Source organism: Cynocephalus volans, chromosome 1 (genome assembly GCF_027409185.1).
Source record: "Cynocephalus volans isolate mCynVol1 chromosome 1, mCynVol1.pri, whole genome shotgun sequence".
Classification (NCBI taxonomy): domain Eukaryota; kingdom Metazoa; phylum Chordata; class Mammalia; order Dermoptera; family Cynocephalidae; genus Cynocephalus; species Cynocephalus volans.
The window spans coordinates 281,931,849-281,947,408 of record NC_084460.1 but is presented as its reverse complement, the minus strand read 5'-3'; the positions used below and the strand labels follow the sequence as shown (position 1 = coordinate 281,947,408).

Below are 15,560 nucleotides of genomic sequence, written 5' to 3'. Positions count from 1 at the left end.
ATCTGTAACTTTTACAATTATGGTAAACAATCTTTGGGGAGGGGTTTTTCAAATCAGTAAATATCTGTTTCCTCTCTTATCTCAGTCTACTTTATTAGGGCAGCCTATGGGGTAATCATTTGCCCTGCGGCGGTCTCATGATTGAGGAGTGGAAAAGTAACAGAGTGTCCTCTGTAGGGAAAATGGAGTCACTTTTGTTCACAGATCTAGTCCTCATCTGTTTCAGTCACGTGCCTACTGCCTGTGCCACACACAGTTGCTGGGTACCATGGATGCAAACTAGAAGCATTTACAGTTCCTGCCTTGAAGAAGGCGCAGGAGAGAAAGAAGGAGTGCTTTACGAATTGCTGCCGTGTGTCAGGCTTTGAGCCAGAGTCTGCCTACTCACAGCCAGTGGGAGAGAAAGACTCCTAAAAATAAATGTCATACAGTCTGAAAAGCAGCAACATGGGAGAACTGGGTGGCGTGGGAGCCCAGAAGGGGAAGACTGCAGGGGGTTTCCAGGTTGAGGAATTAGGAATCCAGTGGGGTGGAAGCTCAGAGTCCTGGCCGTCCGCTCACAAACCTAGCAGTACAGGCAAATCTGAGTGAGAAGAGGGGAAATGACCACCAGGGTGTTATTTACTCATTTTTCAATGAAAATGGTTAAACATGTATTTTTTCTGATTGCAAGAGTTATGCTGTGAAGCTCTGGCTAGTGTTGGAATCCTGCCGACTTAGCCAGTGGTGGTGTCCGGTTTCGGGCTGATGTCGGAATCCTGCTCACAGTGCCAATTGTAGCGCTCTTAATCCTGTTTGTGACGCCAATTGTAAAGCTACACGACCACGCCAGTTGTCAGGCTCTTTTACCTGCCGGTCATCCTGCCCCAACTGGGCCATTTGTCAAGCTAGGGCTGGGTCTGGAGCCTACAGACCCCCCAAGCCTGCTCCAGACTGTGCCACAAACACTTCATACACCAGGCTGGGTCCCCAGACCCCTTCATGTGGGTCTATGAGCTAGGCAACAGGCAAACAGGTCCTTGGAAGCCGTAGATTAGAAAGCATGGCTGCTCAGGGCGGACGCCAGAGGCAGTCGCCAGCCAAGTTCACGGTGCCTGGCAAGTGCACTAACTCCACCCACACACAACCTGCCCCGAGGCGAGGGGGCCTGATTAAATTATTCTATTTTCCCAACAAATGCTCATTTTAAAAATTGGGCCACATCAAAAGACATAAGCAAGAAAGCAAATACTAAGGTATTTCAAAATGTTTATAGAAAGATTCATAGTATCTTTTAATTCTATTTTGCACAAACTTTTTGTGTGTAATCCCACTCCCCAGAGATAACTACTATTGACATTTTGACTATATTTCCAATTTCTTCCCTGTGCGTATACATACATATATTTATTTTAAAATGTCATACTGCACATTCTGCTTGTCAGTCTTTACTTCCACTTAGTGTTCTATTATAGGTACTTTTCCATAGCATTAATTATAGCTGTACATTTTTGTTTTAATAGAAGCATAGTGCTACATTACACAGATCCAGTGCAGTTGTCCCTTGGTATCCATGCGGGATTAGCTCTAGGACCACACTTGGATGCTCAAGTCCCTGATATAAAATGGTGTTATATTTGCATATCACCTGCTCACATCCTCCCATATGCTTTAAATCATCTCTAGATTATTCCTAATACCTAACGCAATGTTAATGCTATATAAATAGTTGTTATGCTGTATTGTTTTGTTTGTATTATTTTTTAATCCAAATATATATATATATATATTTTTTTTTTTAAAAGATGACCGGTAAGGGGATCTTAACCCTTGACTTGGTGTTGTCAGCACCACGCTCAGCCAGTGAGCGAACCGGCCATCCGTATATGGGATCCGAACCCGGGGCCTTGGTGTTATCAGCACCACACTCTCCCGAGTGAGCCACGGGCCGGCCCTCCTGTGTTAGTTTTTGTTTTTGGACTGGTTTTGCCATTTATGGTAGCAATAGCGCTTCCAGCTGCACCAGGACCACATACTTGCTTTTCCAGTCATTGAACAAACATCTGACCTTTGCCCTGACTGGCTCATCTTAGGTCACATACTTACCCCTGAACCTGTCAGTGTGACAGTGGGGATGATCAACAGGCAGGGGAGAGAAACCCTTCCTCCACCTCCTTTTCTTCTGCTTTGATCTCCAGATCCGAGTGGATTCTTCTAAGGAATGTGAAGAGATGCTTATGCTTGGGCCGGCCCCGTGGCTCACTCGGGAGAGTGTGGCTCTGGTAGCGCCGAGGCTGTGGGTTTGGATCCTATATAGGGATGGCCGGTGCGCTCACTGGCTGAGCATGGTGTGGACAACGCCGAGCCAGGGGTTACGATCCCCTTACTGGTCAAAAAAAAAAAAAAAGAGATGCTTATGCTGGCATCATGACACAGGGACAAAGTGGATATACTTAACAGCCACATTGTGCTGCTCACACGTCTTGCATGGAAGCTGTCATATTTAATAGAGTGGTGAGAACAGTATCACCCCACAGAGACCCCACATTTTGCCAGTCGACTGGCATTTAGGTTGCATCTGTTACAACAGTCTTTGTGGCACTGGGTGTTCTGCAGAGAGTGGAAACATGCTTCTCCATTAGGAACATCATGGATCAGGTTAAGAGGGGGCAGTTATTTATAAGTAGGGGGTGAGCTACAGAAGACATGTAGGGGGGCCGCCTTGCCAGAACCTTTTCAAGTGGGTAAAATCTTCTCCCAAGCTCATCTCCATGTGCCTTTCCCCCTCCTCCAGAGAAAGGCTCTTTCCTCCCACTAAGTGAAAGACTCTTTTCCACTCTTGTCCTCCAGATCCAGCTGCCCTTGGAGACCTCAGCAGGCACTGTTGCCACCATCATGCTCACCCAGGGGGGCTGCTTCCCCTTTACTCCTGGGCTCGAGGGTGGACCAGACCCTTCCCTGAGCCCTCAGTGATTCATTGAAATAGACTGAAATTGTGAGCCAATGTGACTGAGGGCTCAGGAGAAGCAGAAGGGAGTTATACACAAAGAAGATCTTAAAACTGGGTTCTTATTAGCTCTGACGGCTCTCAGTCCTGGTCTTTCTCAGTGAGTCACTCACGGGGGCTGCTGCAGAACCTACCTGCCGCCCCCCCCTCAGCTTGCTCTTGAGTACATGCAGGTATTTGGCCCCAAACAGCCTCTCTTCTCCTGTGCCACCAATCACTATTTTCTGCCCTAGGAGCTGCCTTTTCTCTAAATAATTAGTGGGGGTAATGTCACCACCCCATCTTCGAGTCCTCTGTAGTCTAGGCATCTGATCACAAAATCCAATATCAGTTATAGCAAAGCATGAGTAGCCCCAGGGTAAATGTCTCCTTCAACTTCTTGTGACTCTTTACAAATGATAAGAAAAGCCAGGAGCAAAGCACCACTTAGCTTAGAAAATGGGGTTGCCAGTGCTGAGCTGTAGGCACCAGTGCCATGATAAATTTGACATTTACGTAGGGGCAGGATTTACACTTGCACGGATTGGCACTAACTTTACACACTAGAGGATGGTTGGAAAGAACAAGCCAGGCAGACCAGTCTGGCTGTATGGAAGTGAGGCTTTCAGACATGCCTTTGGTATGAGTGTGTGGCCAAAATCCATAGATACTGTGAACCGTGGTGATGACCCATCCCATGGATCATGTGAGACATGTCTGACATCATGCATTGCACACCGTTGACTGAGCACTCACGATACACCCAGGCAGAGGATACAGACATGACTCGGAGGGTCCTGCTCTCTTGCAGCTCACAGTGTAGGCGGAAGGCAGACTTGGCAGTACATGAGTTCATGTTATAATGGGGAGTGGCTAAAGTGCCAGAGGAGTAAAGCCAGGGGACAGCCACAATAAAACTGTCCTTCATGACCAAGAGGGGAGCAGCAATGGCATTGACCCCAACTATTCCATTTGCTGATTGCACAGCTCTAGCGGTCTCCCTGCTGTGCAGGCAGACTCTGGGAGGGGCCCCGCCCCCGTCTCAGAGACATTCTCATCAGCAGATCACTGCCAGTGGTTGTGCAATAGAGTGGCTGACAGGGAAGTTAGTTTTTCTTCCCAGTTTCCACCAGGCCACCCCAAAGAAGCCTATGATATAAATAAAAATCGTGTGTTTGCTGTCCAAACAGCTAAGTGCAGTCCTTCGCCTCCTTCCCACCATCTTGCCCCCAAGTCCTTCCTACAGAGGACTCCCTCAGGTCACTCTTACAGTGGACTCTTTCTGAAATCTTTACTGTAAAAGTCAAATCCTTTCCCCTTTATTCTCATCAGGAAAGATGAAGCTTTCACAGGTGATCTACTAGGGAATTTAGGGATAAACAAATGGAAATAAATTCAAGAAAAGTATGAAAATAAAAACGATCATCCATACAGTAGAGAATCCAGATTACAGATCCTTAACCCCAGCTTCAGGCCTGGTACTTCTGCTGGGACACGTGGACCCTAAGAGTCTCTGACACTCGTGATCCCTTGACTGAAACTGTTTCCCCAAACGTAGACATGGGTTGGGGCTTAGAAGGGAGGTGTGGTCTGATGTGGTTCCCCTATTTTCCTTTGTTGATCAGGTTCCCTCTAACAGTTAAGCCACTCTGGTCTCTGAGCTGCTGGCTCCTGCAGTTGGACATACCTGGCTGGTGCCTCAGGTAGGAAGCCTCCTCTGTTTCCCAAGACTTTCTTTGGGTCAGGGAGGCTTGGTTCCACTAATTTTAGAAAATGCATTTATTTCTCTGGGACCTGAGGATTTCTCCAAACTGGCTACCTGCCTCTACCCTTTTGACCATGAATTCGACTCTGACCCCATACATGTTGTAGCTGGTGACAATGAAGCCACAGCCTCCTCATCCCCTCCTTTCCTACCTCTCCCTTGTGTGGGGCAGAGGTTTACAATCCCCCAACTTGGTGTTTATTGCTTTGCTCTAAGACTTGGTCTATGAAAATAGAGATACTGGCAGGTAGAGAACCTGGGACCTGGAAGAAAATTGGAAGTTATCGACTCAGTCTTTCTCAATGTGCAGATGAGAAAACAAATATATAAAGGTAAAAGGACCCACTCAGGGTCACACAGCTCATTAATGGTAGAATCAGGATAGAATGAGCACTGGATGGGAGGTATCCTTATTTCCAATGTGGGTAACTTTGCAGAGGTTTTCAGACTGTTCTCCTGGGAGTCCTGGGGGTTTGTGGGAGGGCTCCTCAGGGGCTGTCTGGGCAGAGCCACACCCCACCCCAAAGCAGCTCAGTTCTGATAGGCTTTGCATATTCTGTCCTGGGAAGATTTTGTTCCAACAAAGTGTTTCACAGTAAAAAAAAATTGAAAAGTGCCAAAGTATTCTGGGGATATTTAGGAAGGGATTTCAGTGCCAGGGATGGAGACTTTGTCCTCTCAAATGCTTAAAATTCCTTTAGACAGAGAACTAAGATGCTTATTGCTCAATTAAAGACAGGGCTTAAAATCCAGCTTAATGCAATTTGTTGTTGTTTTCTTGTTTCTTTTTACGCTGTTGTCTCAGGACCCCAGGACATCTGGCGCTGGCTCCTCAGTGGTCACCAGCCTGGTTGCCAGTGGTGGTGGGTCAATTTGTTGTTATCATCTCCTTCCCTCTGTAGATTTCAAGAAGAGTAAATATGAATCAGAGAGAATAGGAGGGTAAATAAGATAGAAAGGGACACCTGGGAGCAGGTTTGCCTCCTCCATTTGGCTCATTGCTGGCCCTGCCCTGAATGCACAAGACCAACCTGGTCTTCCCATCTGATGGCAGACATGGCGGAGGATGGAGAAGCCTAAAGAGGGGGACATTCCATCTTATTCTATACTCAGGCCGGGCCCTGGGTTTATGCAATGTTGGTAACACGGGGAAGCTACCTCTAAAGAAGCCCAAGTTGGAGGCTAAGGGGGAGATCTTTGGTTGCCAAAGCAACAGAGAAGCAAACGACGTCCCGGTAACTGTTCTCACATCTGTGATTTGAGTGCCTCAAATCTGAGTTACTAAATCACATTTCCTTCCTTCTAACTTTCAACTAGATCAAACCATGGCCATCACCACGGATGACACATTGAATTGGTGGTTCGGGTCTAATTATGATTTTCTAAATTTCACTGGCTTGCCACCTATAGAAGAAGATGCCAGCCCCTGCAGGAGAGACATTGAGACACTCAACAAGTACATTGTGGTTGTCATCTATGCCCTGGTGTTCCTGCTGAGCGTTCTGGGAAACTCTCTGGTGATGCTGGTCATCCTGTATAACAAGGTCAGCCGCTCTGTCACCGATGTCTACCTGCTGAACCTGGCCATTGCCGACCTGCTCTTTGCCCTGACCTTGCCCCTCTGGGCCGCCTCCAAGGCAAACGGCTGGATTTTTGGCACACCCCTGTGCAAGGTGGTCTCGCTCCTGAAGGAAGTCAACTTCTACAGTGGTATCCTGCTGCTGGCCTGCATCAGCGTGGACCGCTACCTGGCCATTGTCCATGCCACACGCACACTGACCCAGAAGCGCCACTTGGTCAAGTTCATATGTCTGGGCATCTGGTCATTGTCTGTGATTCTGTCACTGCCCCTCTTCCTCTTCCGCCAGGCCTTTCCTTTGTATGATTCCAGGCTAGTCTGCTATGAGGTGTTGGGTAGTAACACTGCAAAATGGCGGATGGTGCTGCGGGTCCTGCCCCACACTTTTGGCTTCATCCTGCCGCTGCTGGTCATGCTGTTCTGCTACGGATTCACCCTGCGCACTCTGTTTAAGGCCCACATGGGGCAGAAGCACCGGGCCATGCGGGTCATCTTTGCTGTCGTGCTCATCTTCCTGCTCTGCTGGCTGCCCTACAACCTGGTGCTGGTCGCAGACACCCTCATGAGGACCCAGATGATCAAGGAGACCTGTGAGCGCCGCAATGACATTGACAGGGCCCTGGATGCCACCGAGATTCTGGGCTTCCTCCACAGCTGCCTCAACCCCCTCATCTATGCCTTCATTGGCCAAAATTTTCGCCACGGACTCCTCAAGATCCTGGCGGCCCGTGGCCTCATCAGTAAGGAGTTCTTGGCACATCATGGAATTACCTCTTACACTTCTTCCTCTGTCAATGGCCCTTCGAATCTCTGAAAACCTTCAGTGAAAGAGTACTTCACCTTTGTGAGGAAAGAATAACTGTGACCCCCAAGGTTGGGGGGTCATCTGGCTGTGCACAGACGCTGTCTGAGCTTGGGAGGAAGGCTGTGGAACATGGGGAAGTTGGGCTTTGGTGTCCTCAGGCCCCGCTAACCCTCTGGGGAACTGCTGAGATGCCATCAAGGCCCGGCCTCCACACTCCATGAAAAGACAGCACCATCATTTCTGCTACATGCTTGCATCATGGTCCCGCTAACTGGTCATCAACATGGTCATGCCCAAGCCCAGTCTGACATTAGATCAGAGAACGGGGCTGCAGCTGCTCTCTCCTGCAGGCTGAGCTCTCTTGCCAGCTCTCTCAGGAACACCTCCTCTATGCTGAGCATGTTCCAGCCAGGCTGTTTGGTAGCTTTGAGTACCCTAATCTGAACTCAGGGACTGTTTTCTTATCTCAAGTATGTTGCAGAGTCTTCTGGGGACATTGAGGCAGATGCTGTCTGAATTTCAAAGCTTCCAGTGGCCTGTGATGGCAGTGAAAGCACATTCTCCCCTTGGGTGTGGTGGGTGCACAAAGGGGAAGAGGTTTGGAATCCAGACCTACTGCATGAGAGTCCCCTTTAGCCCCAAACCAATGTCACAGACTGATATGTTGGCACCATTTGCATATAGAGCCGTGCTGAGCCATGCGTGGAACAAGATTAGCAGCTTTGAGCCCTTGCCCTCCTGCAGCTTTCAATCTGACATGTAACATCAGCGACCCCACAAACTCAGACACGGTCATCAGCTGGTGGGACAGTCAGATATTTCTAATAAAGTTCTGTTCCATGCTGGCCCCTTTGGAAGGATCTGGTGTGAAATGGAGTAAATGCATGTGTGGTGCTGTTGGTTTTTCCTGCGGTAGAATGGCGGCAGTACCCCCTCAAAAGGTGACTCTCTTGGTGGATGGGCGGTGTTCCTTGGAGCTTTAATTCCTGCTAGAACTGTTCCTTGAGGTACAGAAACTCCTGTTTCTCCTCTGGCCCCAGGCTGCAGAGGATCTCCTTGTCCATAAGTAGAAGGAAATGTTCCTCCTGAGAATCTCAGCTTCACCTTAACTGAACTGTCATCTTCTGGGTTACACCTTGCCTGGCTCCCGCAACTCCTCACGCTTACTTGTAGTTATTTCTCTGCTTTCCCTCCTTGAAGGCAGGAACCATGTCTGTTTTTTTCACTCTGTGTCTGTCATGCTGCCTGGAGCCTATTCAATGCTCAGTGAATACTTACTGAGTGATTAAACGGGTGCTGAAAAGGGTGAATCGTAGCAGAACAGCATGACCAGCAGCGGCAGGACAAAGCCAAAAGTGTGGGGCAGGACCCAGCTGTTTTGCGCACCATCTCCTCAAAGCACCTCTTACCTGTCTCTCCCACTTCATCCTTCCTCTGTCCTCGGCAACCAATTTCACTTGTCAGGTTTGCCTTTGTGGTTTATCTTTACTAGATTTTTCTCTCTGTGAAAATGTTCCAAGTGAGTACTGAGGGCATCAAGGTTCTTTTGATAGCAATTGGTGGAAACTGGACTCAAACCAGCCTAAGCGAAACAGAATGTGCTGGTCGATGTGAGATGGGGAAGTCTCAGGGATGGCTTGGGGTAGGGAATGGGGTGAACCTCAGAGAGGGGACTTTGATCAAGGTTGAGATTGGGATCAGGAATTGAGGTTGGAGTCAGGGATGAGATGGGGTGGGCAGGGAGGGTGTGGCTGCTTAGATAAGGTGGAAGGTCAGAGAAGGATGACTGTCAGGAATAGGGAGAGGTGCACACATAGGGAGAGGCTGGGTGAGTGAGATTCAGGGATGCAGTGAGGGGTTGGGGACAGGGAGATTTCAAGACGGGTGGGACCAGGTATGGAGTGAGGCTTAGGAATGGAGTAAGTATGAGGGGTGGGGTGGGGTGGGGTGGGGAGTCCCAGGGAAGGGTGTCAGAACTGGAATGATTGTCAGGGATGGGTTAGTGGCCACGAGACACCACTGGGAGAGTCACCATCCTCTCTGGAGCACTGTCTAAGATGCTCTTCCAGGGACCAGGATGGAGGTTCTTCAGCCTGTCCTGCTCGGGGCTCTCCAGGCGACTGATGAGGACGAAGGGAGGGGCTCAAGCCCTAGTCGGTCTGACTCTGGAGAGACGATGAGAGGAATGCAGCGAGAATCCAGGGAGGAAGGCTGGGACTGGGGCGTCCTTTTCTTCTCTCCTTTGATGCCTCTCCGCCTCTCCTACTGTTTGCCTTAATGTCCATCTTCCTTCCCCTTCACCTCATGCTGCTCCAAAGACACTGCATCGGGGGCTTCAGTAAGTAAGGATCCATACTGGGTCTGGGAAAGTAAAATGACTAGTAAACATATGAAAAGTTGCTCAGCCTCACTATTAGGATAAAAAATAGAAGTCAAACAACAAAAAAGTAATTTGGAAGTGTTTTAAACAGGTGAGGGATCTAGTCAGAACTCTTCAAACAAGTACAATCCTGTTCGATTAGGTATTTTACTGTGTCATGTAATCCTCTGGGTATGGCTCAGGACATGAATGATTTCTATTTTGGATTTTTTAAACGCCAGGATTTCTGGACCTAATTAACATAGGACCGTGACACATCAAAAAGTGGTGTTTCAATCACTAGACAAGGTGAGGGTTAGATGTCTGGTCAAGGCCAGGGTGGTGGTTTGCCTCCGGGAGGGGCCTGAGTCTGCAGTGGGATAGGATCAGGTAGGGGACAAATCTGAGGAGAGGAGTGGGTGTCAGAAATGGGGGCCGAGCCCGTGGCGCACTCGGGAGAGTGTGTCGCTCGGGGCGCAGCGACGCTCCCGCTGCGGGTTCGGATCCTATATAGGAATGGCCGGTGCACTCACTGGCTGAGTGCAGGTCACGAAAAAGACAAAAAAAAAAAAAAAAAGGGGAGGGGGTCAGGGATGGGATTGTCATAGGGGAGGGGCGCACATCAGGATAAGGTGGGGGACAGGGATTGGGATGCAAATGTATGTTCCACACAATGCTTGCTGAATTTAAAATAAAAAAAAATTTTTTTTTCTCTTTAGCCTTTTATTCTGTTAGTTTGGTAGGCTTGGTTAAATGTTCCAGTCCCCAACTAATTACATCAAAACCTATTGTTTTCACCTAAATTCGTTTTCCTTCTGACCAACCACAGCTGCCACCATCCCTTGCCCCCTATCTAGTGGCCCGTTCTTGTTAGTTCCAGCAAAAATATTCCTTTAGAGGGATGGCCCTTAGCTCACCAGTGAGAGTGTGGTGCTGATAACACCAAGGCCACGAGTTTGGGTCCCTACATAGGGATGGCTGGTTTGCTCACTGACTGAGCGTGGTGCTGATAACAGCAAATCAAGGGTTAAGATCCCCTCACCGGTCATCTTTTGAAAAAAAAGAATAATGCTCAGCTAATTCCTATCAGGATAAAATTAAATGTGTACCTGCTTGTGTTTGTGTGGGCACACATGCACACACATTTAGAAGACTGCTTAGTATACAATAAGCACTATTTATTTATTTATTTTAAAAGATGACTGGTAAGGGGGTCTTAACCCTTGACTTGGTGTTGTCAGCACCACGCTTTCCCAAGTGAGGCACGGGCAGCCCTAACAAGCACTATTTAATTGATAGCTACCATCGTTCTTTTGGTTGACCACCTTATTTTGCTGAATTACTGGATTTCTCTGAGAAAGAATATATAGGACATAACTTTTTTGAGACCTTGCATTTCCAAAAATGTCTTTACTCTACTTTTCACACTTAATTGGTATTTTGGCTGAGAATTGAATTCTAGGTTGGAATTAATTTTCCTTCAGAACTTTGCAGGCTTTTGTGATTTCTTCTGCTTCCAGTGCTACTGTTGAGACTTCTGATGCTATTCTAATTCTCTTCTTTTCTTTATTTTTTTTGAATGGCAGGGGCAGGTTTAACGGTGCCAGCTTGTCTTGTTAATGAGCCAAGCCCCAAAAGATGCAAGTAAAAGAAAGTTTAATCACACAGCACTTTATACAGACTGTAAGCAGTAGGTATTCACATCTCCGCATGAACAATACACTGGGAAGCACAGCCTCACCAGACACTCTGGATGTTTCTTAAACAAGGTACCGATTCTGGGCTCCAAATGCCGCAGCATATTCTCCAGTTCTGTCTCTCCCTGGCCCGCACAGCACAGGTGTGGAGCCCACTTAAGACTGACAAGATGCATCACTTCATGGTTTTTATTTTTTTTGTCTTTTTTTCTAATAAGAGTTAATATCTTTTCTTTTGGGATTTATTTTTTTCCCAACCCTAAATGTTACACACGTGCTATTCTAATTCTTTTTTTTTTTTTTAAAGATGACTGGTAAGGGGATCTTAACCCTTGACTTGGTGTTGTCAGCACCACGCTCTCCCAAGTGAGCCACGGGCCGGCCCTGCTATTCTAATTCTTGATCCATGGTATGTGACTGAATTTTCACATGGAACCTTTTAGGATCTTCCTTTATCTTTAATTTCAGGATGCACGATGGTGTGACTTGGTGGGGGTCTTTTCTCATTCATCGAGGCGTTGTTAGAGTGAACAGGACTGAAGCCATGTTGGGACCTAAAGCTGCCTGGGCTGTGGAGAGGGGGAGGATTTTTAAAAGGACAGTTTTTTTCTCTCCACTCTTTCTTCCCATCCCCTGAGTTTCTTATCTTGCTCGCTAAGTAGGAAAACAAGGCTGAGAAGCTACTTACTTCTTTGCCAAGCTAATAGGTCTTTCTTTGAGACTTGTAGAGTTGTGAGAAATGACCAAGGCCAAATGACTGAAGTTGACCTTGGGCACCAGCCAAGTACACTGTCGTAAATCAAAATCTTGCAGGGTCCTGAGATAACAGCCAAGATGAGAACAGAAACCAGATGAGGCCTTGGCAAGACCTTGTACCTGACCCATAGAAATGGACCCCTCGCAACTCACATCTCCTGCTCTCCTGCTTTTCACCTTCCACATCCCATTCCGTCAACCCTTCCTTTAAAAACCCCTCGGTAAAAGTAAATCTTTGAGATGGGATAGCCTACCACCTCCTTCAGCTGAATGCATCTGCTTTTCTAACACCAACCGTTTGACTTCTGAGTTTTTTTCTTTCCTTTTCAAGGGGGCGGGCAGCCAGACCTGAGTCCGGTAACAGCATCTAGCATATTCTTTTAATCTGAAAACTCAGGTTATGTGAAATCTTTTTTTTTTTTAAGCTCCTGCTGCCATCCTGAGGATGTGAAATTTTCTTGTTATTTCTTTGACAATTTTCCACCCTTCATTTTCCCTATTCTCTTTTTCTAGGATTCCTTTTATTTGGGTGTTGAGCCCCCAAGAATGGTTCTGTAACATTATCATCAGTTTTTGCCTATTTTTCAATATCCTCATTTTTCTACTTTCCAAGAAGTTACTCATAACTTTATGTCCCAACATTTTCACTGGAATTTAAAATTTCTGCTATTATATTTTAAATTTCCAATAGATCTTTTTCTGTTCCCCAGTGTTCCCTTTTATAGTATCCCATTCTTGCCTCATGAATGCAATATTTCCTCTCATCTTTCTGATAATATTATGGTTTCTGTAAAGATTGCTTTGGCTCCCTTTGTTGTCTGTGTATCTTTTCTTCTGGTCTAATAACTCAGTTACCACTTATCCTTCTACTTTCTGACTTCCACTTTAAAAAAAATCTGTTATCTTCTCTTACATTTTCTTTGTTCTTGTACCTTGTGGGATTATGCCCTAAAAAAATCCCTGTAGTGTAATTTTTAGAGGATTTTGGAGAAGTAGAGGTAAACACCTTTATCCAATCCTCCATTTTTGATATAAAATTCCTCTGGATTTTAAAAACGTACTTATTTTAATTTATTTTATTTTATTTTATTATTTTTATTTTTTTTTTAAAAAAACATACTTATTTTAAAGTCTCATTCAGATTGCTCTATCGTTGTTAGTTCCTCAGGTGTAAATTCTCCCATTTGTTGTTGGCCCACTGTTGATTGTAGTTGATTCTTTGTAATATTTGATTGGGAACTCATCTTTCAAAGAGCATTTTTTTCCATGGGAGTTTTGCATGTGCTCTGGATTATGAAGAAGTCTATGAGGGGGCAGTTTCATGGCTTTATTTGCTGGGTCCCTACTGGGTCACAAGGTTCAGAGCATTTTTTTGTTATTGCTATTTTTTGGCCCTGGTTTCCACACCATTCCAAATGGCAGATTTGGGTCCTTGTCATTTGCTACTCAGGCTTGGGATTCTGGAAGGTCCTCAAGTGGCCCTCTTTCCTCCATGGCCTAGGGCAGACAGCTCACTTGGGGATCATGTCTCAGAGCTGGCTGGTGCTTTTCTATCCCCACTCAAGGGCAGGCCTGCTCTTTCCTGCTTCCTGATACTTGCAGGGAATCTAGTTGCGGTTTTCTGCTGTATGTGGGGTCTGTAGACACACTGATGTTTACCATGCCCATCCTTAGGTGCATGACCAGTTCTAGTATCTTTTTGGGTTCCTGTGGTTTCAACTCTTCTTCCCTGATGAAGCTACACATTGCTAAGTTCTCTCTTCATTTCTGGCCCTTAAACATTTCTCTCTCTCTCTCTCACTTGCTTTTGAACTTGGATATTTATTTAAAAATTAGAAAAAAAATGTTATCTAGCACTTTCTATTAGTCTGTTTCTATTGCTTATAACAAAATACACAGAACTGGGTAATTTTTAAGAAAATAAATTTATTGTTTATAGTTTCAGAGGCTGGCAAGGACAAAGTCCAGGCAACACACTTGATGAGGGTCTTCTTAGGTGGTGGCTTTCCAGCAATGCAGTGGTCTCACATGGCAGAAAATGGCCAAGCAGAGAGAGAGAGAGGGAGAGACTCTCACATTCTCTCCTTTTAAAGCTCTCAGAATCATGTCCATGAACTAGGGTATGGCCCTTATAAGTCCAATCACCTCCCCAAGACCCCACCTTTCAATCTTCACAATAGGATTTCCCATCCTCTCGGCACTGTCACAGTGGAGACCAAGTTTCCAATACCTGGCACTTCGGGGACACAATTTAAGCTTCAATGAGTTTTGGGGGGACATTCAATCTACAGCAGTGCTGCATATGCATATGTGCCTGTGTATATGTGTGTTGGGGGTGAATGACCCCAAGTTATCCCAGAATTATCATCGCTTTCTTTTAGCCAGGCTCAAATTGGGGGTGGGTGGGTGGTGGTGGTAGTGGAAGAAGTAAGATCTAGAAGGCAAGTGGGGAGGGGCCTTTGAAGAAATCTAGTCACTTCCGACATGGGAAGAAATCATGTTGCCTAACAGAAATCTACAAGGCCACATCCGTACTTCTCCCTTGGTACCCATACAGTTAAACAACAAGGCTGTCTTCCTGAAAGAGCTGGCTTTGTTCCAACGTTGAAGGTATTGAGGAGGTGGGGGAGACGAAGTGAGTATAGGCCGTAGGACCATGCAGTGCAGGGCTCCCCACTCCGCCAGTGTCTTTGAGCCCTCCTCTTAGCTGGGATCCAACGAAGACACTCATCACGTACTATCCCCCTGGGTACATTTGCACAAGACAATAAATGAGAATCAGATAAGGTGTTATCTCATTATGTATCAGATGCCGGCTTGTATCCAGCTTTGGCTAGGCCCTTAACACAAAGTCCTGCACTATAGAGAGGAAATTTAGGGGGATAAAGGAAACTTGTAAATGGAGGATGTGTGAGGAGTTCAAGAAACTTTCTGTAGAGTGATTGGAACAAAGAGATATTTGGGGGTCCTAGTGCACCACAAGCTGAACCTGAAGATTTGGAAAAAATGCTTCTAATTAAATAAAAGAGAAAGAAAAGAAAGACTTTGCAACTGTGCTACTTGAATCTTCACTTAAACTTTCTGAACCTCAGTTTCCTCTTTTGTGAAATAAGGTTTGATTAGGTAAGCTTTCTTCCAGTTCTAAGAAGAGGAGATGCTCTAATCTAAGAGTCAACTGAGTTGTAAATAGGACTAGAGCTCCGGGTGATCTTGATATGAAACATCTGTCTTTGCTCAGATCATGATTATCAGTAAACAGGTGGTCCAGTGAAGGCCAGTTCTTAGTATTTGCTTCCCAGGCAGCAGCTGACCATGTCTGATGTGAGGAGTTCCTGAGAGGCCTCTATCTGCCCCCCTCTCCTCTTCTTCCTCCTCTCCCCACCCCTCCCCCACAATACTTCCTTCCCTGGTCTGTAAACAATTCCTTCCTCTGGGTAGCCAGGCCCCTCAGAAAAAGGGCAAATGCCCCCAGGTTAGGGGAATACTTTTCTTTCAGTCATAAAGTGTGGAATGAGAATGGGTTTTAAAATCATCTTTTGCATAGAAGATCCTTATTTTCTGAGCATTCAAGGTCCTGAGCAAACCTGCACACCGCAGTCCAACACGTCAGCTTAGCTTCTGGATAAGAGAGGTG

At 46.3% G+C, this 15,560-nt stretch overlaps 1 protein-coding gene across 1 annotated transcript; it reads left to right on the top strand.

The window, feature by feature from the left end:
• The first annotated feature begins 6,055 nt into the window (after nucleotides 1-6,055).
• LOC134369784 (C-X-C chemokine receptor type 1-like) lies at nucleotides 6,056-7,123 on the top strand. The gene has a single exon (XM_063086501.1). It carries the CDS (start codon nucleotides 6,056-6,058, stop codon nucleotides 7,121-7,123), a length of 1,068 nt encoding a protein of 355 aa, XP_062942571.1.
• Nucleotides 7,124-15,560: the final 8,437 nt, after the last annotated feature.